This window comes from Trachurus japonicus, chromosome 16 (genome assembly GCF_045865225.1).
Source record: "Trachurus japonicus isolate A0001 chromosome 16, Traja_1.0".
Taxonomy (NCBI): domain Eukaryota; kingdom Metazoa; phylum Chordata; class Actinopteri; order Carangiformes; family Carangidae; genus Trachurus; species Trachurus japonicus.
Window position 1 is genome coordinate 35,209,851 of NC_140922.1, and position 24,911 is coordinate 35,234,761.

Consider the following 24,911-nt stretch of genomic DNA (forward strand, 5'->3'; position numbering starts at 1 on the left):
TTATGTATTTGTAATATTACAACCTCTAATATTAAGGTTTTATTCTTCTGTCTAAGGATCTAAGTTCGTTTTTCTCAGTGGCTCAAAGTTTTTCTGCTTCTAAAAGAATTCATAGCTCATGTTCATCATTTTTCTCTTTATTACAATATTAATTATTTTATGGCTACGTACTTTTAAGCCTTTGTGAATTTTCTCTGAACTTGTTGTAAGTGCAGAGAGAACTTGAGGTCTGGTCCAACAGGTGTGGCTCTCCTCTCTGTGACGATGACGTGTGTCGCCCCACAGGTGTTTCCAGGAGTTTCCAGGTGTTGCCAGGTGTTGCCATGGTTTCCGGTCAGCTCCGGCTGCTGCTGGTTCTGGTTCTGGTTCTGGCCGCTCTGAGCTCAGGTCAGTCCATTACCTTCATACTTCCCTCCTCATCCCAGCGGTCTCTGTGCTACAGTAGTTCACCAGTGTGTTGTTGCCTTCTGGCTCCACCTTGTGGCTCCTCATGAAACTACACCAAATGTGTCAGACATGCAATAAACATAATAAGACTTTATTAACTCATGACCATTTCCAAAGTTTTAGTCAAGTGTACCGGCCATTTAGACCATTTTTGTAGAGCCACAGTGTATTCTATATTACTGGCACCAACACATGCTGTCGCTCATTTGAAAGGTTTAACTTTATGCTTCAAATGGCCACAAACCGTTTGTTTCTACGTGCCTCCGTTCCTGAGAAAAGTCAAGTTAAACATGGCTGGGTTTCACCAAAATCCCTGCTTTTTTTCTAGAAAAGGAGATAGAGCGTCTTTTATGAAAGCTGCTCTGTTTGTGTCTGTCGCTCTTCTGACACTCGCATTTCTGGATCAAAGGGCTCCACATGCATAACTCGGTTTGCAAAAGCCGAGTTATGATGAAAACTTCCAGATCATGAGCTGTCATGAGTTTTTGATCGTCATCTATTTCAGTTCTGCTCGTTGTAGAGTCCCCAAATTTACACATAAGGTGTGTTAAAGTGTCTAGTTTCATAATTTAAAAAAACCCAAAAAACGTAAAATTTCGTTTTTGGCACTCAACGCATGGGAATGAAAAATGAGAAATTACGTGGTTGGCACTCAATGAGTTAAGGACACAATCCAGAGGTCCATAGGAACTAAAAGTACATAAAAGACGGACAATAAAAAAACAACAATGCAACAGTTCGATGTAAAACAAACATCGATCACAGACATAGCCATCGTTATCAACCAGATACGGTCCCAGAGGGACAGACATCAGCCCTCACATACAGACTGGAGCACCACCACTGGCTCCACAGTCTTGAAGAGAACCGTAATGAGCTTTACTCACCATCACATAAAAACAAAATGATATAATTTCTAGAGGCCGACAGCCTGCACATACATTTATACATGAGGTTGCGTATTACAGCAGAGCAGTTTGGCACCCCAACATTAACAAACATCTCGCTGGCACTGCACCATGGAAGAAGCTTTAAAAGCATCCTCATGCCATCGTTGTAGGCCACATTTAGTCCCTACATGTTTCAATAAAAATGCTGAATGAACTTTTAGGTAGGCTACTCCTTTAATTTACAGTCTGCTAATTATGTCAAGAAATAGCCAAGAAATAACAGCCAGTTTCATAGTAATATCATGTTCTTTTATAAAGGCAAAAGATTACACATTGTTTGAGAAATAAAAGGCCAGACTGTTTCTCCACCAAGTCCTTGCAATTGACTGTAATTTCTGGCCTATTTCTACGCAATCAATCGTTATTTCTTGGCGATATTTCTGGACATTACTGTGAAATTGACAGTTATTTCTTGGCTATTTCTATTTCTAGACATTATGACACAATTACTTGTTATTTCTTGACTATTTCTTGACGGGTTATACCAACTTTTCTTCTCCAGAATCTGCTGCCGATCCAGAGAACAGCACCGGTCTGAACTTTGTGGTCATTTTTCCGGAGAACATCGCCTACTATGTTCCATATGTTGCCGATAACAAGGTCCAGATCACCGCCCTGCACCACGGCACGAGGGTGAGCTTTGAACCGCACGGACAACCAGCGGACATGATCGCTGGAGAGTCCCGGGAGTTCCCTCAGAATAAGGACAGGGAGCTGACGAGGCACCAAACCTCCGACAAGTCCGTCATCATCTCCAGCAACAAGCCCATCGTCGTCCAGGCCGTCAGCAGCAAGCACAACAGCCTGCAGACCGCCCTCGTCATACCCACGGCCAAGCTGGGCACCGAGTACCTCGTCCCGCCGAGACCCACGATCCCCGGGACCACCACCGAGCAGGTCACGGTAGAAGTCACGGAGAGAAACCCGTTCAAGCTCGTCATCGTGGCCGCGGGGCAGGAGACCGCGGTGACCGTCGAAGGTAAAAACCCCCAGGAGGTCCAGCTGCAGTCCAATCAGATCGGAACGGTGTGGGTGCGCGAAGAGGACGGGCTGCAGGCGGTGAAGGCCGACCAGCCGGTGGCCGTGCTCTTCGCTCACGCCTGCGCCTACAGGAACAACTGCACCTGCGGGCTGCTCTACGCCGCGCTGCAGCCCACCACCGGAGAGAAAATGAAGTTTCTAGTTCCTCCTGCTCTGCCGTTGAACACCAACAATGATGAAACGTTCCTGCTGCTGTCGGAGAAGAAGAAACCCAGAACAATCCCCTTTGACCCCAACTCTCCGAAGGTGGAGGTTTCTGGCGCGGTCACCCTGTACCGGCCCGGGCTGCTCCTCCCTCTGATCCCAGAGACTGAATTTGCGCCATGCTTCCTGGTCAACACGGTCCAAGGCACAGAGAGCTTTGCTGTGATCGTGGTCCGCAAGGACAAAGTCGATGAGGTTCAGATTGGAGAAAGTCCACCAGCGAGTCCACCAGACTGGCAAGGCCTGAAAGGGACGGATTATGTCTCGGCTTCTTTGCCCCTGACGGTCTCCAAGAACATCATCTGGCACAAGTCCTCCAACATGGCCGTCTACTTTGTGGGAAAGAAGGACAATTCTCAGTTCGGGAACCCAGCGGCCATCATCACCATGGACCCAGGTAAGGATCATCAGGGTCTCTGCTGAGGTCATAAGGGTCATGAGGTCTGAGACACATCTGAATGCTAACGATTACAAGTCCTCCAACAAACCACAAGGCTTGACTTTTCTTGTCCTTTAATGAAGTCTTCTTTCTTTTGTTTTATCCTTTTTGTAAAACTGAAAACTATTACAGAGACAGAAACACAACTCAGGATTGGATAAACACTGCTTAAACAAATAGCATTAGCAATAGCACATTTCAACTAGAGAATGCATTTCCTGAAGGAAATACGGGGAAATGCTGAAAGCTGGAAGCTGAATGAGCTGAATAAATTATTGAAACAATGCTGAATTAAGTGAAGAAACTGAAGAAACAATCTTGAAGAGATGAAAAAAATATTAAGAGTATGAAATTGAAACTGAAAACTATTACAGAGACAGAAACACAGCTCAGGATTGGATAAACACAGTTTAAACAAATAGCATTAGCAATAGCACATTTCAATTAGCATCAACCAATAAAAAAAAATGAAAAGAATTAGCATCTGCTTTAGGGTAAATTTTCCACAAACATAATAAATGAAATCTCTATCACAACATTCCTTACAAAAATCTTATAATGCTCACAGATAAATATTCTCCAAGGCAAAAAGCATTGAAACAACTTCAGGGATATGAATCCAGAAGTTTGCCTAGCTTGTCTGTGCTCAGTTCAGTTCCAAAACCAACATAGCTGGAACTTAAAGAGCAGAGCACTCACACCGATGTGGTTTCTCACAACCAAAGAACATAAACTTTTTATGACTTTTAACCTGCTCACTTATTAGCTTATTAAAGGGACAACGAGGAGTTTCTATTTGGTTATAAAACAGTCTCATATTAATGTGGATGAATCTACGTTACCACTTGTTAATGGGTCCATTTTCTATAAATCTATGGTTTCGTCTCTATGGTTATTTTGTTATTATTAGTGGTGGTGGAAATGCTGGGCGAGCCGACCAGCGTTTCTTTACTTTCGGTTTCGTGGCGAGTCATGAGAATAACGCCGCCGAATCTCCGTTTATGGTGGGAACTACGACGGTATGTGATCGTCTTCCATCCTCTGACTTTAATTCTTGATGAATGAAAACATGAGCCTGTCTTGCGCCGGTCAAAAATTTCACGGTGCGCGGAGGCTCATAAATGTAGAGTGAAAACACTTTGCTTTTCCAAAACTCCTCGTTGTCCCTTTAACTTATTTCACTCAACATTTTAACTTTTTAACTTTTCAAGGCAGCACAGGCACCATTGGACCAGAATCTGAATTGGCTGTTGAGACACAATCGCAAAGAGTTACAAAACAAACAACAAGACACAACAACCACAAAAACACACAATAACAACAACAACAAAGAGACGCCGACAGCCACAGGGATGGGCTCTAACCCGATCTTGTGTTCCAGATGCACGGGGTTGCCCCACGACTCCAGAGGTCATAGAGATCGGACACGAGGCGATGGGCTGGCGCGAGTCTCTGAAGTACTGCAAAGACAAGGACCTGGAGCTGGTCAGCCTCTCCGACAGGGAAGTCTGGGATCAGATCCATGGAAAGATCAGCTTGGCCAACACCAACCGTGTCCGGCACCTGTGGATCGGTATGCGCCGCAGCTCCGGGACCGGCCAGTGGTACTGGCTCAACAACGAACGAGTGACCGACACCAACTGGAGGAAGGGGGAGCCGGGCATGGTCCACGACGGCCAGTGTGCCTTAATGAGCGTGCGTAAGAACTTTCAGTGGAGCGATGAAGACTGCTGTAAGAAAGCCTTTCCTCTCTGCTACAGGGAGCCCGTCCTCCTGCCCTTTTAGAAGCAGCGGCGAACGGGGCAAGAAAACAAGTTCAAGTCTGTTCCCCCATCAGGTAGTGATTACTAGCCCACAGGGTGGCAAAGGGAAAAGGGTGGTGATTCCATTGTCCATGAAAACAAAGATTGTCTACCCTAGAGCACTGGAAAAGAGAGTAACGACACGCATTGGTCCAGTGGAAGCGCCTCCTGATGGAGGAATATGGGTATTGCAAAAGCGCCCAAGAACTGACATCTCTGCATTGTTGGTGAATGAGCAATTATAAATAATTTAAGGACATTTATAGATCACCCACGTTAATAGCATCATTGAGGACCCTTTACAGATAAACATTAAACCAACACTAAGTAACTTTTCAACCTTCATAAAATATTTTCATAACTTCTGTGATGATACATCGACGTACAACAAGTTGAATGACACCTCTGTCATGGTCTGAGGGGTCTGTATCTCTTTCTCTGGCACTAAGCAGCTTTGAGGAGCATGGTAGGAACCCGGCTCTCACTTTACTTTCACTTTCACTTTTGCGAGTCACAACAAGGAGGGAACAGGCAAAACGGCACTTTACCAATGGATTATGTTTGTGTTTTCACTTTGAAATGATCCACTGGAAACAGAAACTTAGTTTTGATGTCTTCTGTTAATTTTAATGCAGGATATTTACAGGGCTTCACGCTAGTGTTCATGGGAAATGGAGTCTTCCTTCAGGCAAAACACTACCGCTTTGGTCCACAGATGCCGCCAAACTCAACCAAAACTGAAAGTTCTTTAGTACTGCTTTAACACATAGGCGAGTAAAAAAAAACAAACAAAAAAAACAGTTGTCTACATTAATGTTTCAATCTACATTTTGTAATAAACAAATTCTAAGTGTAATTTGATATGACCAAGACACCTAAAAACAAAAACACGGCCGTTTTCATCAATTTACAAGCAAGTGGGCAACACACATACATTGGAGTGAATGGGTTTTCTTTTGCAATACCCATATCCTGCCACTTGGGGGGCAAAACCCTTACCACAGGAGTCAATGGTGGTGTCCTTACTCTCTTTTACAGTGCTCTAGTCTACCCTAACCCAAACCCCAAATCACCATCTTTTCTCAAAATCCCTAACCCTAACCAAGCCATGACCATATTATAGTAGGGTCACCAATGCTTCGGTTTCCAAAAAAGAGCACACTTGGCCTGGCCTCGAGATACTAAATGATACTAGAAGTTGACTCATCACACATACAGAGGGCAGCCTCTCTGGAATTACATCAAACACAACAAAGTAGCCTACCATAGTATTCTGTGCAAAAGCGCCAGTCAATTTAAAGGTAGGGCTGGAGATCCTGGAAAAACAGCTTGAGTAGGCCACAGTTTGAAAATACACAAGTCAAAAGTCCAAGCCCCTTGCCTCAGACGTCTCTCTGAAGCCTCACCTCCAGAGCGTCACCCAATGTGAGTGACGCCGATTTCCGCGATACTGTCGTGTGTCGCTAACTTTCCTCCAGCTTTTTCTCGTGGCTCATTCAGGTGAAAGAAAACATCTGACATCATAATAAACCAACTAGTATCCAGCTCAGAGCTACATCACTACCTACCAGACTGCAGTGTGGTACATTGGATCCCTGGCGTTGGCTTTTCCTCGGTTGTTACTAGTTGAAGACTGGTAGAGCGGTACGAGCAGAGATGGGAGGCAAGGAACAGAGAGATGGCAGTTTGATTGACACATCACGATCCAATTGACTTAAACGTTATGTTCAAGATGATTGGATACTGTTTTTACAAGATCGTCCGTCCCACAGGAGACTGACTTTTTTCATTTTTGTGAAAAAGCATTCAATTGCAATCAGTGTGTGAAGAGGATTTCAAACTATTTTGTAAAAAAAAAATGCTCCAGAATAGCAGGATCTCCAACCCTACCTTTAGCATGCTTAATGGTCCCATGGAAAACAATGAAAACCGGACAGGATGCAAAAAGTGGACAGGTCTGGGCAAAAGAAGGGACGTTCGGTCACCCTAGTAACCATGTCCAGTACGTCTGACATGATAGCAGGTTTGATTTCAGGTCAGATCAGAGTGTTCTTGTAAATTTGTGACTCTTTAAACCACAGATTTTGACCTTTAAAGCAACTATAGAGAACCTTGTCAACACCGTCATGGGTTGGTCATGGTTATGATATGATTACACATTGAAACCTGGGGAAAACATATCAACGGGGAACAGACTTCAACACAACTTCCTAATACTTTTCATTTCTTTCTCTGACCTCGATCTTTGTACTGGATGAAGTTGGTCTTTCCTGTGTCCTCATAGTCTTTCTGTAGTTGCCTGTTGTTATTACTGTAGGTGTTTGATTTAGATTAAACCCAAACTGGATTCAAATCAAATCAATAACGTGAACCCAGAGAAGTAACATGTGATCTGGTGATGTGTTGCATTCAGGAGCCTGCACTGTCCCTTCCATATGTTCTACCGTCAGGCAGGATTTTTAATGTTTTACATGATTTTCTGTAATTGAAGAGAACAATCAGTCCACAAACAGAGACTCAGTGTCCTCCCGTAGGGTAAAGACATTAAAGTTATAATAATTATTAGGGATTAATTGAGTCTTTGGTGGACACACTGTCCAACACTTTATATATTCAATTCAAATTCAGCTTTCTCAGGCCAGAATGGACTCTGTTTGATTTGATGTCGCCTTTTTAAAAAAAATTAAAGTCATCATAATGTGTGAAAGTACATGGCTGTTGTTTCCCTTCATTATTATTATTATTATTATTATTATTATTATGATATACATTATTACTGTATTAGTTAGGCTACAAAGCAAATGCCATTTAAAAACACAATAAAAGTACATTGATGGTACCTTGATATTCTGCATATGCATTAATTAATGTCTAACTGGTCACAAGGTGTCGCTGTTGGACTTGAATCCACAAAACAGTACCATGGTTCACTGTGTCAAGTGTTTCCATAGTTACATAGTCAGCACAGACCTCCTGCAGAGCTTCATATCCAGGTTTTCCTGGAAGAAGTTAGTGAACTGACTCCACTAAGGTTTACTACCCCCCCACCATCTCCAGGCTCCCTGTCTGGACTTGTTGAACCACTACACTTCTTCAGAAGCTTCTGCAGGTTCTTGTCTTCTCTGATGAACTGGTCTAGGTCGATGTCGTCCTTTTCCAGTCTGTCTCCGTAGGTGAACAGCACCAAGGTGTGTTTAAGGACATCAGGACTCAGCATGTTCTCCAGAGCTTCCAGACCTTTCTGCTCCTGTTCAGTGAATCTTCCCAGCTCGATGGTGATTAGGCTTGAGACAGTGAGGAAACACCTGAGCTCCAGGACTCAGAGCTGTCAACACATCAGAGAGACACTACAACATGTTCCTGTCTCATGTTACCGTGTGTTGAAGAATCAAGTTCTGGAGACACAGCTGCTTTTTTGTGTTTATTAACATGTTGAACACAGAAATATCACATGTTGGATTCATGATGTTTGGTCCATCAGACTGTTACAGCTCTGAATCAGTTAGAGGGGATATTAACAACATAATAATCATCAATGCCAGGGTTTCCCGCAGCGCTTTCCTGTTAAGGCGGCCGCCTTAACAACAAAGAGCTGCCGCCTAAACTAACGTCTTAAAAAAATACAAATGTAGCGATATTCGCTACTCGTCGGACGAGCGCCTTCATTCATCTCCGCATCCTCTCACACACATACACACCACAGAGAAGCGCGCATGCATAACAGCAGCGCGCGTGGTGAAAGCGAAACTTAATACGAACCCCCCCCCCCCCGGACGATCAAGTGATCCGCTCGCGCACCCCCCCCTCCCCCGCCAACAGGACAGACACCACCTTAACTAACACATTTTATGGGGGAAACACTGAATGCTGATTAATGACAATGTTCTTAATGAATGAAAACAAGAACACGTGATTAATCTATTAACATGAAACTGTCCGGTTGTGAACAGAATATAATAGTTATTTGACATTGAATATCACTGAATGGAACAGGAGCCTGAAGCTGCAACTGCAACTGCAGCTCCCACTCCAGATCCTATTAGACCTCCTATGGCAGCTCCCACTGGACCGCCTACAAGTCCTACTGCAGCTCCAAAATAACCAAAACCAACAGCTGCCCCTACAACAGTAGGAACAACTGAATTGCTTTTCTCTGCCTCTATTCTTGCTTCTTTAGGATCCATATTTGGATTTTCTGTCAGTAGACGTTTCGTTTCTTTTCTGATGACTCTCTCAACTTGTTTGAACATCTCATTGGTGAAGCAGCTTCCTCCATTTCTCTGAACCATTGTGTTGATCTTCTTCAGCAGCTCAGTAACTTGGACACAATTCTTCATGTCTCTGTTGTTGAACACGTGGTATCCTCCATCACACTGGCTGACGAAGCCACAGAGATGTTGATTCCTACAGATCAGTGTTTCTATGGTAACACCATCCGCCTCTAGGTCGTCTCCATGGGTGAACAGGACCATGCTGTACTTTCTTGCTTCTTCTCCAAACATCCTCTGAAGGATCTCCACTGTTTCTTGTTCTTCTTTAGTGAATCTGTTTGGTTGGATCACGATGAGGAACACATGAGGACCAGGAGAAGCAAAACAGACGGCTTTAGCCACCTCTCTCTTCACCTTATCCATTTCCATCCTGGTGTCAAACAGACCTGGAGTATCAACAACAGCCACTTTTTGACCATCAACATCTCCTGTTTCCTTCTTACACTCTGCCGTCACTGAAGATGGAGACAATGTAGATTCAAAGGCTCGTCTTCCTAAGATTGTGTTTCCACAGGCGCTCTTTCCAGCTCCAGTTTTCCCAACAAGTGCAATCCTGAGATCTGTGGGAGAATATTAAAACTTATTATTGACCATTTTTATTAACAGACTGGCTGTAATCTATAATTACAGCAGTGTGTCACCAGCCATACTGGGTCCAGAAAACAAACTCACTTCATCACAGTCACTTGAACTCATTTTTCCCCAAGCCTCTGGTTTCACACCAAAGAATTGCTTGACAAGTTGACATCCTGTCCTCATCACCTACATATGCTGCGTCTTCCTACACTGGACATTGATTGGTTTGTAAATAGGCGTGCATATATTGTAGTCACAAAGTCACCAAAGCTCTCCTCCTGGCCCTCCTTCGTCTTGCCACAGTTACGTCCCTTTTCAGATGTGGAATCACCAACATTTAGGTTTGTTAAGCAATAACGATAGAGCTAAGCTAATTAATAGTCCACCCTAACGCCACAGTAACAGTGACATTAGGTTTGATAGCTAGGTTTGATAGCTAGCATGCTAGGTTGCTAATAACAATGGGAGCGTACCTATGTTCCCCTGACTTTTAACTCCCGTGGGTGTCGGAAAAGTTTTTTTTTGACCAAGAACAAATTTCTTCAAATTTCTCCAAATTCGGATATGTCATCTGGGGGGCCGAGGGGAGTCCAACGCAGAAGGTTTGGTTGAAATCGGGCCGGTGGTTTTGGAGAAAATGACCGAGGCGATTTTTGAAGATTTTTAACCCCCGCGGGTGTCGGAAAAGTTTTTTTTGACCAAAAATCAAATTTCTCCAAATTTGGATATGTCATCTGGGGGGCAGAGGGGAGTCCAACGCAGAAGTTTGTTTGAAATCGGGCCAGAGGCGATTTTCTAAGATTTCTAACCCCGGGTCCTATGTTCCCCGGTCCCATACAAAGTGGGGAACATAGGGATGATCCCATAACACAACAATGGCACGCAAAGGATAGGTGCGCTGTCTCCTCCTAGAACCGGCAAAGGAAGGCTGCATTTGGAGGAGCCTTCGAATTGGGACAGGCCTCGCTGTGATGTAATCGGCCTTTGTCATTTTAGCAAATGAAATCTCATTGTTGCCTCCAGGCCGTCGTTATGCCCAGCCTGCTTGTAAGAGCAACCATTTGTCCAAGTCTTATCCACTCTGCTGTCCAACTGCTAAACAACACTATGTGAATTTAATCTGAATCTGTAAGAGTAGTGTGTACTTTTTATGTATTTTATCATTTAGCGATAAAGAGATGTACTTTTAATTAAGATATTTTTTCAGAAACGTACATGTAAACTATTATTAGAGCTAGCAGACTTTGCACACAGCTGCCAACCTTTTCTTTCTTTCTTTCTTTCTTTCTTTCTTTCTTTCTTTCTTTCTTTCTTTCTTTCTTTCTTTCTTTCTTTCTTTCTTTCTTTCTTTCTTTCTTTCTTTCTTTCTTTCTTTCTTTCTTTCTCTGTTTTGTTAAGTGGTGCGCAAGCTGCCAAATGGAATTGGCCTTTAAGGGATTAATAAATCTGTCTTGAATATTGAATCCTTCCCTACTTTCTGTGATGAAAAAGCTAAAACAACCAGCTCAAACCAAAACACCACGACCATGATCATTGTAACGTTCATTTCTTTTTAGCATCTGGAATTTTTTTTACCTACTAATGACTCAGCAATGTTGATCTCTAACACATTTCTATACACTGTTATCTGGGTCATTCTGGTCTTCATTAGACAGGACAGTCGAGGTGTGACAGGAAACAGTAGGAGACAATAGGTTAACAGACAACACATAGTACCAACCATTAAATGCTCACACAGTAATCATGAGCTTAATGAGTGGCTCAACGTTAGAATAGAAACAATGTTTCTCTAAATTAAGTCACATCCTAATCCTGTAAATAACTTTGAGTAGGTAGTAAATGACCTTACCAAGCTGACGATGAGCCATGTTTGTCGTTTCCAGGTGGAGGATGTGTTGAGTCTCTGCTGCTCTGCTGCAGTGCAATCAAATACATTCACTTCACTTTCCCCTCTGCTTTATAATCAGCTTTTTGGCAGCTCTGCCAAAGTCCAGCATGCACTGGGAACAGGTCTGACTTCTTGCCAGGAGGGAATGCAAACCAAGCTCCTGCTCCGATCATACAGAGACCGTACAGGCCTCCGACCCCAAACTCCTGAAGCACCTGAAAACATGGGGGGCTACTGGTCAGAAGGTGAAATTAAGCCAACACTGAAGTACCTGCACTTCTTAAAATGGCCACTTGATTTTGTTTGTTCATTTAGATCCCCTTTAGATGCTGAGCTTGTGACTGGTCCAGTCTGGCTCAGTCATGAAGCTCTGAGAGAGAGATGCTAAACATCTGGAGACATCTGACTCTGGAAAGGGGTATTCGTGAATAAGGGCCCTGAGCTCCAGGACTCAGTGCTGCCAACACATCAGAGAGACATTAGAACATGCTCCTGTCTCATGTTTCCATGTGTTGAACAATCAAGTTCTGGAGACACAGCTGCTTTTAAACATTTGTGTTTATTAATATAGTGAACACAGATACATTACATGTTTGATTCCACCAGACTGCTGCAGTCAGTCTGTTACAGCTCTGAATCAGTTATATTAACAACATAATAATCATCAATGCTGATTAATGACAATGTTCATAATGAATGAAAACAAGAACACGTGATTAATCTATTGACATGAAACTGTCCAGTTGTGAACAGAATATAAGGGTTATTTGACATTAAATATCACTGAATGGAACACTTGCTAGCAGCTACTGCTGCTGCTCCCACTACAGCTCCTACTGCACCTCCTACTACACCTCCTATGGCAGCTCCCATTGGACCGCCTACACTTCCTACTGCAGTTCCAACAGCAGCTCCACCAACAACAGCCCTAATAACTGCATTGTTTTTCTCTGCCTTTATTCTTGCTGCTTCAGGATCTATATCTGGATTTTCTCTCAGTAGACGCTTCTTTTCTTCTCTGATGACTCTCTCAACTTCTTGGAACATCTCATTGGTGAAGCAGCTTCCTCCATTTCTCTTGACCATTGTGTTGATCTTCTTCAGCAGCTCAGTGACTTGGACACGATTCTTCATGTCTCTGTTGTTGAACACATGGTGTCCTCCATCACACTGGCTGATGAAGCCACTGAGAGATTGATTCCCACTGATCAGTGTTTCTATGGTAACACCATCCGCCTCTAGATCGTCTCCATGGGTGAACAGGACCATGCTGTACTTTCTTGCTGCTTTTCCAAACATCTCCTGAAGGATCTTCACTGTGTCTTGTTCTTCCTTAGTGAATCTGTTTGTTTGCATCACGATGAGGAACACATGAGGACCAGGAGCAGCAAGGCAGATGGCTTTAACCACCTCTCTCTTCACCTCATCCATTTCTTTTCTGGTGTCAAACAGACCTGGAGTATCAACAACAGCCACTTTTTGACCATCAACATCTCCTGTTTCCTTCTTACACTTTGCCGTCACTGAGGATGGAGACACTGTGGATTCAAAGACTCGTCTTCCTAAGATGGTGTTTCCACAGGCGCTCTTTCCAACTCCAGTTTTCCCAACAAGTACTATCCTGAGATCTGTGGGAGAATATTAAAACTCATTATCGACCACTGTTGTTAGCAGAGTGTAATCTAAAATTACAGCAATGTGTGACCAGAGGGAAACAACAATTTTCTGGAATCGATGTAATGTGCACTCCTTCAGTTGGTTTAACACCTTTACACCTTTTTTGGGGGGGTATTATCAGAGGCTGGAAGTGTCAAAAATTGAGTAAAGCTGTTTTTTTTTTTTTTTTTTAAGTAACACCTTTACTCCTTGGGCCCAAAAATGTCCCCTTTTTAAAGATTGTAATATAGATATTATGCATACATATATATATATATATTTTTTTTAATGAATGTCATAATCAACTTCCTTCCTCACCATACATTACAAATATTAATGAATTTTCAAAATTAGGCAATTTGAAAGTGAAAGTTGTAAAGCCGTAGCACATATGGTTGATGTTACAAATTTATTTTCAAAGTTTTGAAATTTAGATACATGCTGTAACGCCACCATCGACTATGGTCTTGTGTTACTAGTTGACAACATCTGGCAGTTGGATATGTCACCATCATTACCCTTGCTGGGGCTTGAACCCACAACCACTGGCACCAACAACCAGCTCCTAACTCACTGAGCTAATTGTCTGGAAGTGAGTTCTCGTGTGTGACTCCTCAAATAGACTCAGGGAGTCATCACCCAGGCAGCAGTTGTCAAAATGTCAGAAATACAGTTATCTAAACAGAGAGAAAGACAAAGAGGTAAAGAGACAGATGAGGTGGAAAATGCACCAACAAGGTTATTGAAGCGAGATACGAATCCACATCCTTGGTGTTGCCGAGCTGACACCATACGCACTGAGCTACAGTGAGACTCCTTTCACAGGGATTTTGCACTGTGGTCAATTTGATGTAATTCAATGATGGCTGAAAGCCAAGCAAAATGCTAGAAAATTAGACTGACCAAGTGGTAGAAGTATAAGGTCAGAGGCTGGTACACTAACAAAGTTGGTAAGGTAGGATTCAAACCCTTGTGGTTGGCAAGCAGCCACCTTACCACTGGACTATAGCAATACTTCAGAAAGTTAGAGGTTGAGACTTTGATGGATGTGAGATTATTCATTGATAGCTGTGTGAACGAAGAAAATGGCGGACACAAACAACAATAGTGTGAATGCCGAAAGAAAATGGCGGACATGAACAACATTCAGCATTCACACTAACAAAGGCAAGTTTTTTTTTTTTTCCTTTTTAAATCTAAAGGCATGCTGTGACACTACCATTGAGGACATCGGGGATTTTCATGTGTCACTCTTACTGGGACTTGAACCCACAACCTTTGACACCAAGAACCAGCAACTATCTCACTATCTCAATTGTCTTGAAGTGAGACTTGGTGTGTGACTTCTCAAATTGACTCAGGGAGTCACCGGCCGGGCAGCATCTGTCGTAGCAGTAGTCGTAGCAGATTTCGAAAATTGTCAAAATGTCACAAATTGTATTATCTAAACAAAAATCCGATAAAACATTAATTGCATCTTGACAGCATGGAAATGTTGGTGATTTGTTTTTAGCGATAAGTGTTTTTCTTCATAAGAGAAAATCTGATGTTTAAAAATGCCACTCTTACATTGACTGCAGTTGTTCCCATGAGAGCAGAATTCAAAATGTTCTCAAAAATTTTGATTTTGAGATAAAATTCTAGTATTTGCCAAACTTCATCAACCACAACTCCAAATTATTGTCAATTTTTTTCAGGGAGATTGAAAACGTATTTATCAAGAATTGGATGGTATATGTTTACAGTAGGCTACTGTTTAGAGTCAAACGTTTTCATGCACTGTAGGCTCAATTTTTGATAAATCAAAAATCTGTGTGGATCGTTTGTGGAGGACAGTCAGTTTGGTGACAATTTGTCGGAGGAGGAGATAGGTTTTATAAATTTTACAGATTTTTGAAAATAACAGAGTGATGGACTTCATAATTTGTAATGAGTTTAAGTGGACAAAAGTTTCAGCAGTATTGGGGCAACATTTTGGTGAAGTTTCAAAACTGTAGCATGTACCTTTGTTTTGGTAGAAATTTTCAAAGTTTTAAAATGTAAACGCTTATTGGGGCACAATAAACTAGTATGTGTATGTAAATATGTTGTGATACCTATGTTTTCAAGAGAAAAAGCACACAAAAAATGATTTTCAGTACACAGAAAGCAAAGTTTACATTCACACCACTCTATGGTATTCATAAAACACACCTAAATCATTTTAGCTTCATATTTTTATTGCAGTGTGTGATAATATATGAATATATGGGTGTAAAAAAGTGAAATACTGCCTCTTTAGATGTACAAAGAAAAATGTCTGCATTTAGTGGAAAACAATAAAACATGACATTTTGAAGGGATTTCAACACGAGGGAATGATGATCAAAAGTAAATTTGCTTTTATCTTTGAGCAGTAAGGATCGATGGTTTGTGAATGTCTCACTGATCCCTTCAATATGATGTGATGGTCGTCTAAAAGCCGGTGTAACATATGCCCGACCCATCCGGAGCTCAGGTCATTTTGACCCTAAATCAGAGACCTGTAATTGAGGTTTTTCTGGTCATCAGAGGCCAGCTGATCAATAAAATATTCTTGAATATCTAAAACAAAGCACAAGTTGTTGTTGTTTTTATTCATGTAGCCTGTCCACATGATTAAGCATTGGTTTCTGAACCAGTGGCAGAACTTATAGTTCTCTGTGTGTCGCGGGTGACCCAAACCATGTTGTAGTTTCTGGCTCCAGCACATTTCATTTTTGGGTTAAAAACTATCATCTTGGGTATAGTATGTTATTACCTGTGTGAATACATTTAATGTGACAGTTATAGAGCGATATACATAGGACTATATTTTGTTAATATTGTAACTGGTTAAAATTGTTAAACCTTGCAAGTCTTCAGCTCAAGCATTTATCTTGAACCAACAGTCATTAAGAGCAATATGCCAGTTTCTTTTTATTTGCACTATGACTGAGGTTAAATAAGGGAACATGTGAGGGTCTATACATTTTATATTTCATAGTATTATTTTCAGTATTGTGAACTAAATGATAGCTCGGTCAATTGACTGAATGAGGATGTATTAATGCAGTGGTCCACTGAATTCAGGATTACTCTTTATGAAGAATTAAGAAATGTGTGTTTTATTTGGAAATAGGAGATCTGTGCTGTAACTATAGCTTATACAGTATGTACAGTATTTTGGTTTTGTTTCTGATATTATGGATGTTGTACTGCTAATTGATATTTGCATATGGAAAAAGATATTTGCAAATTGAAAAGTAAATTCTACTGAGCGAAGCTGCAGTGAACAGAAGCAAACGGTCGCCTGTCTCATTCTTTCTCCGGTTGTACAGGAACCTTATCACTCTGTCTGGGACCTGTTACATTGATCTCTAATGCATGTCTATACACTATTATGTAGGGTCTCTCTGGTCTTCATTAGATAGGACAGTTGAGGAATGACAGGAAACAGTAGGAGACAATAGTTAACAGACAGTAACTCATGGTCTCTGTCTGGAATCAAACCCACGATCTCCTGCCTGAGGATCACAGCCTGTGTGGGACGTTGCTGTCTGACCACTCAGCCATGAGCTGCACATTTTAACCTCCCATCTAACATAGTACCAACCCCAAAGTGCTCACACAGTAATCATCTGATTAATGACTGGCTCAACTTTAGAACAGAAACATTAATTATTATAAATTAAGTCATTGTAAAATAAACAAATTATAATCCTGTAAATAACTCTGAGTTGTAAAAAAACCCCCCAAAAAAACCTTACCAAGCTGACGATGAGCCATGTTTGTCTTTTCCAGGTGGACGATGTGTTGCGTCTCTGCTGCTGCTGCTGCTGCTGTGCAGTGAATACATTCAGTTCACTGTCTCTGCTTTATAATCGCCCCACCACACCCCTCCCCAAGAGGTTTTGGTTTGCACTTCCTTTTCTATGGGTGAGGGAGTGCACCGCGGACCTTCCGTTACACATAGCAGACCTGCAAACTCCGGATAGTAAAAAAGGTGACAAGGTCCGAAACCAAACCAACGTAGGGAGGTCTGGAGAGGCCCGGGAGAAAATTTTAGTGATTTTAATATGCAAATTATTTTTGGAGCGTTTTGACACTAGAATTTCTGTGTGAAAAAAGGTTCAAGGTTCAAGGTTCGTTCGTTTTATGAAAAACATCAACCAATATTGCATTACATCCATAATTATTATAATGGCTATTTAAATAATACTTATTTTTACACTTACTTATCCAAAATTGGAAGTGTAACTAAAAAAAATGGATTTTACATCTATTTTGAATTTTATTTGAATGCAAATAAAAATACAAATATTGGATGCTTTCTTTTTTAGAATAGACTTCAAAATCCTTCTGCTGACTCATAAAGGCAAGGCAAGGCAATTTCATTTGTATAGCCTGTTTTTACAAACAGTTTGTCTCAACATGGCATAACAACATCCTCTGTCCTTAGACCCTCACATCCACTGAGGAAAAACTCCATGGAAAACCCTGTTAACAGGGAAAATTTGGAGAAACCTCAGGGTGAGCAACAGAGGAGGGATCCCTCACCCTCACCATTTTAATGATGAAGCTCCAACCTATCTGAAAGACCTCATCATTCCTTACTGTCCTACCAGAGCACTCCGCGCCCAGAATGCAGGTCTGTTAGTGACTCCCAGTATCTCTAAAAACAGACTGGGAGGTAGAGTCACCCCCCCCCCCCCCCCCCCCCCCCCCCCCCTTCTCATCCCCCATGTCATTATCATTATCTGTCCCTTTGAGACAGACTTTGTTTGTAAAAACGAGCTATACAAATAAAATTGCCTTGCCTTGTCAAACACAGCCTGAATTCCTGTAAACCATGTGACGGCTGCCAAATGATGTTAACTGCATCCTGTTGGGTTCAAATCCACATCCTGTTATGTTCTGTTATACAACAGTTAATTAAAAGTAATTTGACTGGACAAGGGACATTCCATGAGTGCTGATGTTCCCCGCTGTGTATGTGACCGCCGGGGAACATAAGACCCCGCTTTTTCCCAAAAGGACCCGGGGAACATGCAATTTTTGTACCCGTATACCTGGAAGTGGAGTTGTGACTTTGCAGATTTTTGCCTATTTTTGAGTGAGAAGTTGAGTTGTGACTTGAGCGAAAAGTGGAATTGTCCCATTGGTTGGGTTTAGGCAATGAAGAAAGGAGTTGGTTAAGTTTAGTAAAAAGACCAGGTAGAGGCTAGACAGGCTAGACAGGCTAGATAGATAGATAAATAGATAAATAGATAGATAGATGGATAGAGTCCAGATAAGTAGAGATAGTTCATCGACCAGGAACAGCGGGAAACTTAAGACCCTTTTTTTAAAAAAAAAAAGGGTCCTATGTTCCCCAGTTTGTATTGTGACCGGGGAACTTAGGTACGTTCCCCATCAGCTGAACAAGTCAGAGCCAGGCTCCCCATACAGGAGCTGCCCCATCTCTCTGCTGCTACTACAGTTATAAACAGACCTGAACATTAAAACCCGGACCTGACGTGGTCAGTCTAATTAGCGATAATTTAGGGGACTTTTTGTGGCTGTTTGAGAGAGACAGGAAATGGGCAGTGACAGAGCAAAGAGCTGCCAGGGGTGGAGTTGTTGTTGTTCATGAGATGCTGCTCTACCAGCTGAGCTACACCACGGCCTGTTGCAGTTTAGCTCCAACTCTCAGATCAAACCATCGGCCACTGCTCCGTCTCTGCAGCCTAGAGTAAAGTCAGATTAACACGTAAACAACAGGCCAGAATATTTCTCCACCAAGTGTTTTGCAATTGACTGTTATTTCTTGGCTATTTCTACACAATCAATTGTTATTTCTACAGGATATTTCTGGACATTACTGTGAAATTGACCGTTATTTCTAGGCTGTTTCTAGACATTATGATGCAATTAATTGTTATTTCGTGGCTATTTCTTGACATTTTCACATAATTAAAGGGTGACCAATGAATTTTCTGCACAGGTTTTGAAAACGAGTGATTTCACTTGAGGACCCGTGTGTTGAAACTTTATTGGGCATTTTTTTAACACATTATTTTTTTTAGATTAAAACACCCCAGCTCTGTTATACAGCTGTTATTACATATTACTGTGAGGATCAATGGGGGTGGGGGGTTACATAGAGAGTATTGTATCACTTTACTTGAACAGGTATTCATAAGATTGACATAACACTGTCATAACCATGACATAACAGCTGTCATAAACATCAATGAATCCTTCTGACAGCTGTGGTTAAGTGTCATTCGGTAAGTTATGTCACTTTTGATGCAAAGTTGACATCATTTGAGATGTTTTTGTTATGAGAACTTGACATAATTTTTAAAGTTTGGCCATTAGGTCTGTTATGACAGTTTAAATTGTCTTTATGTCAAGTTGTCAGAACAAAAACATCTCAAACAATGTCAACTTTGCATCAAAAGTGACATAACTTACGGAATGACACTTAACGACAGCTGTCAGAAGTATTCATTGATGTTTATGACAGCTGTTATGTCATGGTTATCAATCAATCAATCAATCAATCAATCAATCAATCAATCAATCAATCAATCAATCAATCAATCAATCAATCAATCAATCAATCAATCAATCAATCAATCAACTTTATTTATATAGCACATTTTAAAAAAAACACAGGGGAAGCCAAAGTGCTTTACATTGGGACATAAAAAGATTAAGGTAAAAGACATAAACAGATAAACACAAAGTCACTTGAAAAACAAACAAGAAAAGGCAAGGAAACGAGGCATGGACAGAGTAAAGGAACAGACCGGCTCACTGCAAGTGCTTTTATAGGGAGTGACAGATAAAAAAAATAAAAATGAAGGTGAGTTAAAAGCAAGGGAGTAAAAATGCGTTTTTAAAAGAGATTTAAAAACAGGAAGCGAGGAAGCCTGTTGAACATTCAAGGGTAGTTATGACAGTGTTATGTCAATCTGATGAATACCTATTCAAGTAAAGTGTTACCGAGAGTAGAGAGTATTTATCACATGATGTCGGTGCAGGTCACTTCCACCAGCAGCCGACTCCCTGCAGAGCCCCCCCCTGCACCATCCACACCCCCATCCCCACCAGCAGGATGACCTTTGCCCCCACAGACAGGGACAGCAGCAGCAGCAGCGGGGGCGAGGCCCCGGCGGCCACGGAGCGGGGCGGCCGCGGCGCCAGCACGTAGAGCGCGGCCTGGTCTTTGCCCAGCGGGTTGGAGGCGCTGCAGGTGTAGTGCCGGCCCGGCTCCACGTCCCTCAGCTGGCTCACCGTGTGGAAGTGGGCCGGCGTGCCCTGGGCCAGCGGGCCGACCAGCGAACCCTCCAGCAGCTCGTCGGGGCCGAGCCACTGGACGTCCGGCAGCGGCGAACCCTGGACCCGGCACAGAGCCCGGTAGCCGGACTGCTCCCCCCCCTCCACCTCCAGAGCCAGGATCTTTGGAGGAGCTGGAAACAGGAAAACAGGTGAGTGGTTTCCATGACTCCTGGAGATGCACAGAACCTAAATATCAGTAAATATGAAAAGCTGCTAATGGGAACGCCAACATTTAAAAAACCTCTCAAATATCGCTAAACCATTTTTACGCTCTTAGTGGTTCTTTCAGACGTATCGACAGGGCCGTTGCTAGGAATTCTGGGCCCCCTGAAAGAATACTAAAGTGGGCCCCTACCCCCTGACTTTTCCACTATTTTTCTTAGACTACGTATGTATTATAATTTTTTATTTAGCCTACTTTGTTTTGATGCTAATGCAGCATTACTATGAGTATTAGTGAGGTTCTAAGCAGAATAATTCAGTCATACAAAGATTAGACTACTGGGGTTTTTTATGGGCCCCACTGGGTGCTGGGCCCCTAGAGTTATCATCACCTTTCTCCCCTATACAACGGCCCTGCGTATCGATATAAAAGTCCATCGCAAAAGTGTTATGGAAACACTAATTTTGGGTCGAGAACCACACACAGCTCACTGAACATATCCTGAAATGTTATATCCATCCTTCACAATCCTCTCCCAGAAATCTCTTATGTGTGGCCGCTGCCAGTGCCACACACGGCGGCGTCAGTGCGATTACTGACGCCGGCACAAATCGTGCAAGATTTGGACGGACCAGGAAGAGGAGCTTCCGCTACAAACAAGCTTGAAATATAGACTTATTTAATTTTTTTCGGAACAATTTCTCATTTCGGGGCTTCAATACAAGAGGGACATTACAGACGAGCAGCATGGAGGTATTTGGATGTTTTTTGGTGTGTCTTTTTGTTACCAAGACAGTTGGTATCCATTTGCAACCGTTATATGGACATGCACTGCTACGCCGAGACCCCCTGTAACTCAGAGAAGCCACGGAGGACTCTGAAACTTCTCCCAGCCCTTAGTCCACATGAGGGGGAGGAGATAATGAGTGCAATTTGAATTTTAGGTGAACTATTCTTTTAAATGGTTGTTGTGTAGTTTTATGGACGTTTTTGTGTCGGGCCCTATTACTCTCATATGAAGTTTTGGTTGGACTAGGAACCGGCCTCCCGGGTCTCCAGATGCACTTTGAGGAATAAAAAACTACTCCGGAGTATTCATCAGCATGAGGGGGAGTCAACAATGACTGGATTTCATTTTTTGGTGAACTATTCCTTCAAAGGGACAACGAGGAGTTTTGGAAAAGCGAAGTGTTTTCACACTACATTTATGAGCCTCCGCACCGTGAAATTCTTTGACCGGCGACTCATGTTTTCATTCATCAAGAATTAAAGTCAGAGGTTGGAAGACAATCACATACCGTCGTAGTTCCCACCATAAACGGAGATTCGGCGGCGTTATTCTCATGACTCGCCACGAAACCGAAAGTAAAGAAACGCTGGTCGGCTCGCCCAGCATTTCCACCACCACTAATAATAACAAAATAACCATAGAGACAAAACCATAGATTTATCTAAAATGGACCATTAACAAGTGGTAACGGAGATTCATCCACATTAATATGAGACTTTTTTATTGTCGCAGAATTTTTCGTTCTGCCACTGGAGAAACTCCTCGTTGTCCCTTTAAGGACGACGTAGCGTTATGAAGGCCCCAGACCGGTACCTTCCACTCGGAGCCTGGTCCCCATCTTGTCCTCGAAGCTGACGTGCTCCCGTCCCTGGACCTCCACCCTGCAGTAGTAACGGCCGCTGTCCTGCAGCGTGGCGCTGTTGATGCGCAGCGACAGGTCGTGCTCTCGGGGGTTTCCCTCCAGCCGGTAGCGCTGGTCCTGCTGGGGGCCCGGCTCGCAGGCGGAGGCCGCGGACCGGCTGCTGCAGCGGTAGAGGACGACGGCGCCCTGCCCGTGGCCCAGACGCCACAGCACCTGCAGCGAGGAATGCTGGGAATGCTGCGGGTGGCTGAAGGTGCAGGGCAGCACCACGGGGTAGCCCTCCATGGCCCGGACCTCCGGCTGCACCTTCATGGACCAGCCGTCGTCCCCGGAGCCCAGGGCTGGAGGGGGGGACAGACGGGGAGAGAGAGTTAAAGGGATAGTTCACTCAAAATTGAAATTTCACTCCCCCTCATGTGGACTAAGGGCTGGGAGAAGTTTCAGAGTCCTCCGTGGCTTCTCTGAGTTACAGGGGGTCTCGGCGTAGCAGTGCATGTCCATATAACGGTTGCAAATGGATACCAACTTCGTAACAAAAAGACACACCAAAAAACATCCAAATACCTCCATGCTGCTCGTATGTAATGTCCGTCTTGTATTGAAGCCCCGAAATGCGAAATTGTCCCGAAAAAAAATTAAATAAGTCTATATTTCAAGCTTGTTTGTAGCGGAAGCTTCTCTTCATGGTCCGTCCAAATCATGGAGGTATTTGGATGTTTTTTGGTGATTGTCAAAATGTCTTGAATTCTGTTATCTAAACAAAAATCTGATAATACATAAATTGCATCTGGACAGCATGGAAATGTTGGTGATTTGTTCGTAACGATAAGTGTTTTTCTTCATAAGAGAAAATGTGATGTTTAAAAATGCCACTCTTACATTGACTGCAGTTGTTCCCATGAGAGCAGAATTCAAAATGTTCTCAAAATTGAGTGTGATGGACTTCATAATTTGTAGTGAGTTCAATTGGACAAAAGTTTCAGCAGTATTGGGGACATTTTGGTGAAGTCTCAAAACTGTAGTCCCTAATAAGGTTTGGCTGTTTAAAAGACATTGAAGAAACAAAAAACAGCACAGAAAACAACACAAACACCACATTTTCAAATTAGTCCCCAGTGAGTGTCTCCATGCTGCCTGTTGTTTCCTCTCCAGTGTGATTCACAGTCACATTTAACACTCATTATCCAGATGTTGAAAAGGTTGTAAAATGTTTGAGACTGGTCCAATGGGAGGAGACTCAATCAATCAATGAATCAATCAACACGTTATAGAAAACGCATCTGAACAAATATCACAAGAGAAGCTCAGTTCAGAACAGGAGAATCAAAACAGTCAATTCACCTTCAGTCTACAGACTGGACCGTCTGTCTGTGAGCAACACAACCACAGAGGTCAAAGGTCAAACTACACAGGAGTCACCGTGTGTGTGTGTGTGTGTGTGTGTGTGTATCAGCTCACCTCCTGAAGCCGATAAGAGCAGAATCACAGAGCGACAGAACGACCAGACGACCATGATGAGACTGAAGACGACAAGGTTTAATGTAAATCTGTGTGTGTGTGTGTGTGTGTGTGTGTGTGTGTGTGACTCAGAGCCTCCAGACTCAGCTCTGTGTGTTTCCCCCGTTCCTCTTCTTCTTCTTTTTGCTGTTGTTCTCCTTCTATTCTTAGTCTGGAGATGATCTGTTTGTTTCCAGTGAAGAAGAGCCGTCATCATCATCGTCAGCTGGTAAATTAGTTTAATCAGTTTGATCAGTTTGATCAGTTTCATCGTCTCCTGAGCTTCGTACTGACCTCAGTCCAGTCTCCTGTTTGTCAGTGAAGGTTTTTCAATCAGCTCGGTGGCGTCCTCTGCTGGTCAGAGTCAGGAACAGCACCGTGGTGTTCAATGTTTCTCCACCAACGACCTGAATGAATGAAAAGATGGGATGAGTGGATGGATAGATTTCTTTATTTCAGAAAAATAATTATTGATTAATGAAATTTAAAAGAAAAAAGAAAAAAACAAACAAGCAAAAAAATATCCAAAGCCTTTCACAATGTGTTCAGTGTCCCATACAGACGTGTTGGCCAATGGATCCATAGTCTGGATGAGAATCTGACAGAGCTGCGTCCTGGGTTCGTTAAGGCAGCGATGATGTCAAATGTTCAAAAACGAGGAGCGCTACGTGGACTTCTTTCTCAAAACTAGAGGCGCTCTTTGGAGAAGGATCCAAGGGATGTGGAAAAACAAAGAAAAACTCCAAGGCACCCTGGAGTTAATAAAAATGCCTTGAATTAATCTGGCATTGTCACAATGACATGTTTAAAATGACTACGATGTGTTTCAGCATCAAGCCTTCATCAGGGAGTCAAACAGATCATTCAGATATACCAAGGTCTTTTGTCTTGGTGTTTAGCCATAGCCAATGACAAGTCGCCACTCGATTGCTGTGACCCTAGTCTGGGGCCGTTGCCTCGCTGTTTTGGTAGGAAATGGATCCAGGGCCAGAGAGACAG

The 24,911-nt window shown here is 42.7% G+C and overlaps 4 protein-coding genes across 4 annotated transcripts; 1 reads left to right on the forward strand and 3 right to left on the reverse strand.

The window, feature by feature from the left end:
• The first annotated feature begins 323 nt into the window (after window positions 1–323).
• Window positions 324–4,873, forward strand: LOC146972789 (IgGFc-binding protein). The gene is made up of 3 exons (XM_085803251.1): window positions 324–387; window positions 1,900–3,039; window positions 4,463–4,873. The coding sequence occupies exons 1-3, from the start codon at window positions 324–326 to the stop codon at window positions 4,864–4,866; spliced, it is 1,608 nt and encodes a 535-aa protein (XP_085659377.1). The 3' UTR covers window positions 4,867–4,873.
• A 3,943-nt stretch (window positions 4,874–8,816) lies between these two features.
• On the reverse strand, window positions 8,817–11,636 carry LOC146972790 (GTPase IMAP family member 4-like). The gene is made up of 2 exons (XM_085803446.1): window positions 11,580–11,636; window positions 8,817–9,714 (listed from the first exon to the last, which is right to left on the reverse strand). The coding sequence occupies exons 1-2, from the start codon at window positions 11,596–11,598 to the stop codon at window positions 8,861–8,863; spliced, it is 873 nt and encodes a 290-aa protein (XP_085659572.1). The 5' UTR covers window positions 11,599–11,636; the 3' UTR covers window positions 8,817–8,860.
• Window positions 11,637–12,398: 762 nt separating this feature from the next.
• On the reverse strand, window positions 12,399–17,092 carry LOC146972791 (GTPase IMAP family member 4-like). Its single transcript, XM_085803447.1, has 2 exons — window positions 17,042–17,092; window positions 12,399–13,246 (listed from the first exon to the last, which is right to left on the reverse strand). The coding sequence occupies exons 1-2, from the start codon at window positions 17,058–17,060 to the stop codon at window positions 12,399–12,401; spliced, it is 867 nt and encodes a 288-aa protein (XP_085659573.1). The 5' UTR covers window positions 17,061–17,092.
• Window positions 17,093–20,288: 3,196 nt separating this feature from the next.
• Window positions 20,289–23,993, reverse strand: LOC146972792 (sialic acid-binding Ig-like lectin 15). The gene is made up of 3 exons (XM_085803448.1): window positions 23,874–23,993; window positions 22,367–22,756; window positions 20,289–20,731 (listed from the first exon to the last, which is right to left on the reverse strand). Exons 1-3 carry the CDS (start codon window positions 23,926–23,928, stop codon window positions 20,304–20,306), a joined length of 873 nt encoding a protein of 290 aa, XP_085659574.1. The 5' UTR covers window positions 23,929–23,993; the 3' UTR covers window positions 20,289–20,303.
• Between the last annotated feature and the right edge of the window lie 918 nt (window positions 23,994–24,911).

Excerpts from the sequence above, each read along its gene's own strand:
- LOC146972789 (XM_085803251.1), top strand. The coding sequence starts at position 324 with ATGGTTTCCGGTCAGCTCCGGCTGCTGCTGGTTCTGGTTCTGGTTCTG. Across the intron at positions 388-1,899 it reads TCTGGCCGCTCTGAGCTCAG|AATCTGCTGCCGATCCAGAG; the intron begins GTCAGTCCATTA and ends TTTCTTCTCCAG. Across the intron at positions 3,040-4,462 it reads CATCATCACCATGGACCCAG|ATGCACGGGGTTGCCCCACG; the intron begins GTAAGGATCATC and ends CTTGTGTTCCAG.
- LOC146972792 (XM_085803448.1), bottom strand. The coding sequence starts at position 23,928 with ATGGTCGTCTGGTCGTTCTGTCGCTCTGTGATTCTGCTCTTATCGGCT. Across the intron at positions 22,757-23,873 it reads GCTCTTATCGGCTTCAGGAG|CCCTGGGCTCCGGGGACGAC; the intron begins GTGAGCTGATAC and ends CCCCCCCTCCAG. Across the intron at positions 20,732-22,366 it reads GACCAGGCTCCGAGTGGAAG|CTCCTCCAAAGATCCTGGCT; the intron begins GTACCGGTCTGG and ends TCCTGTTTCCAG.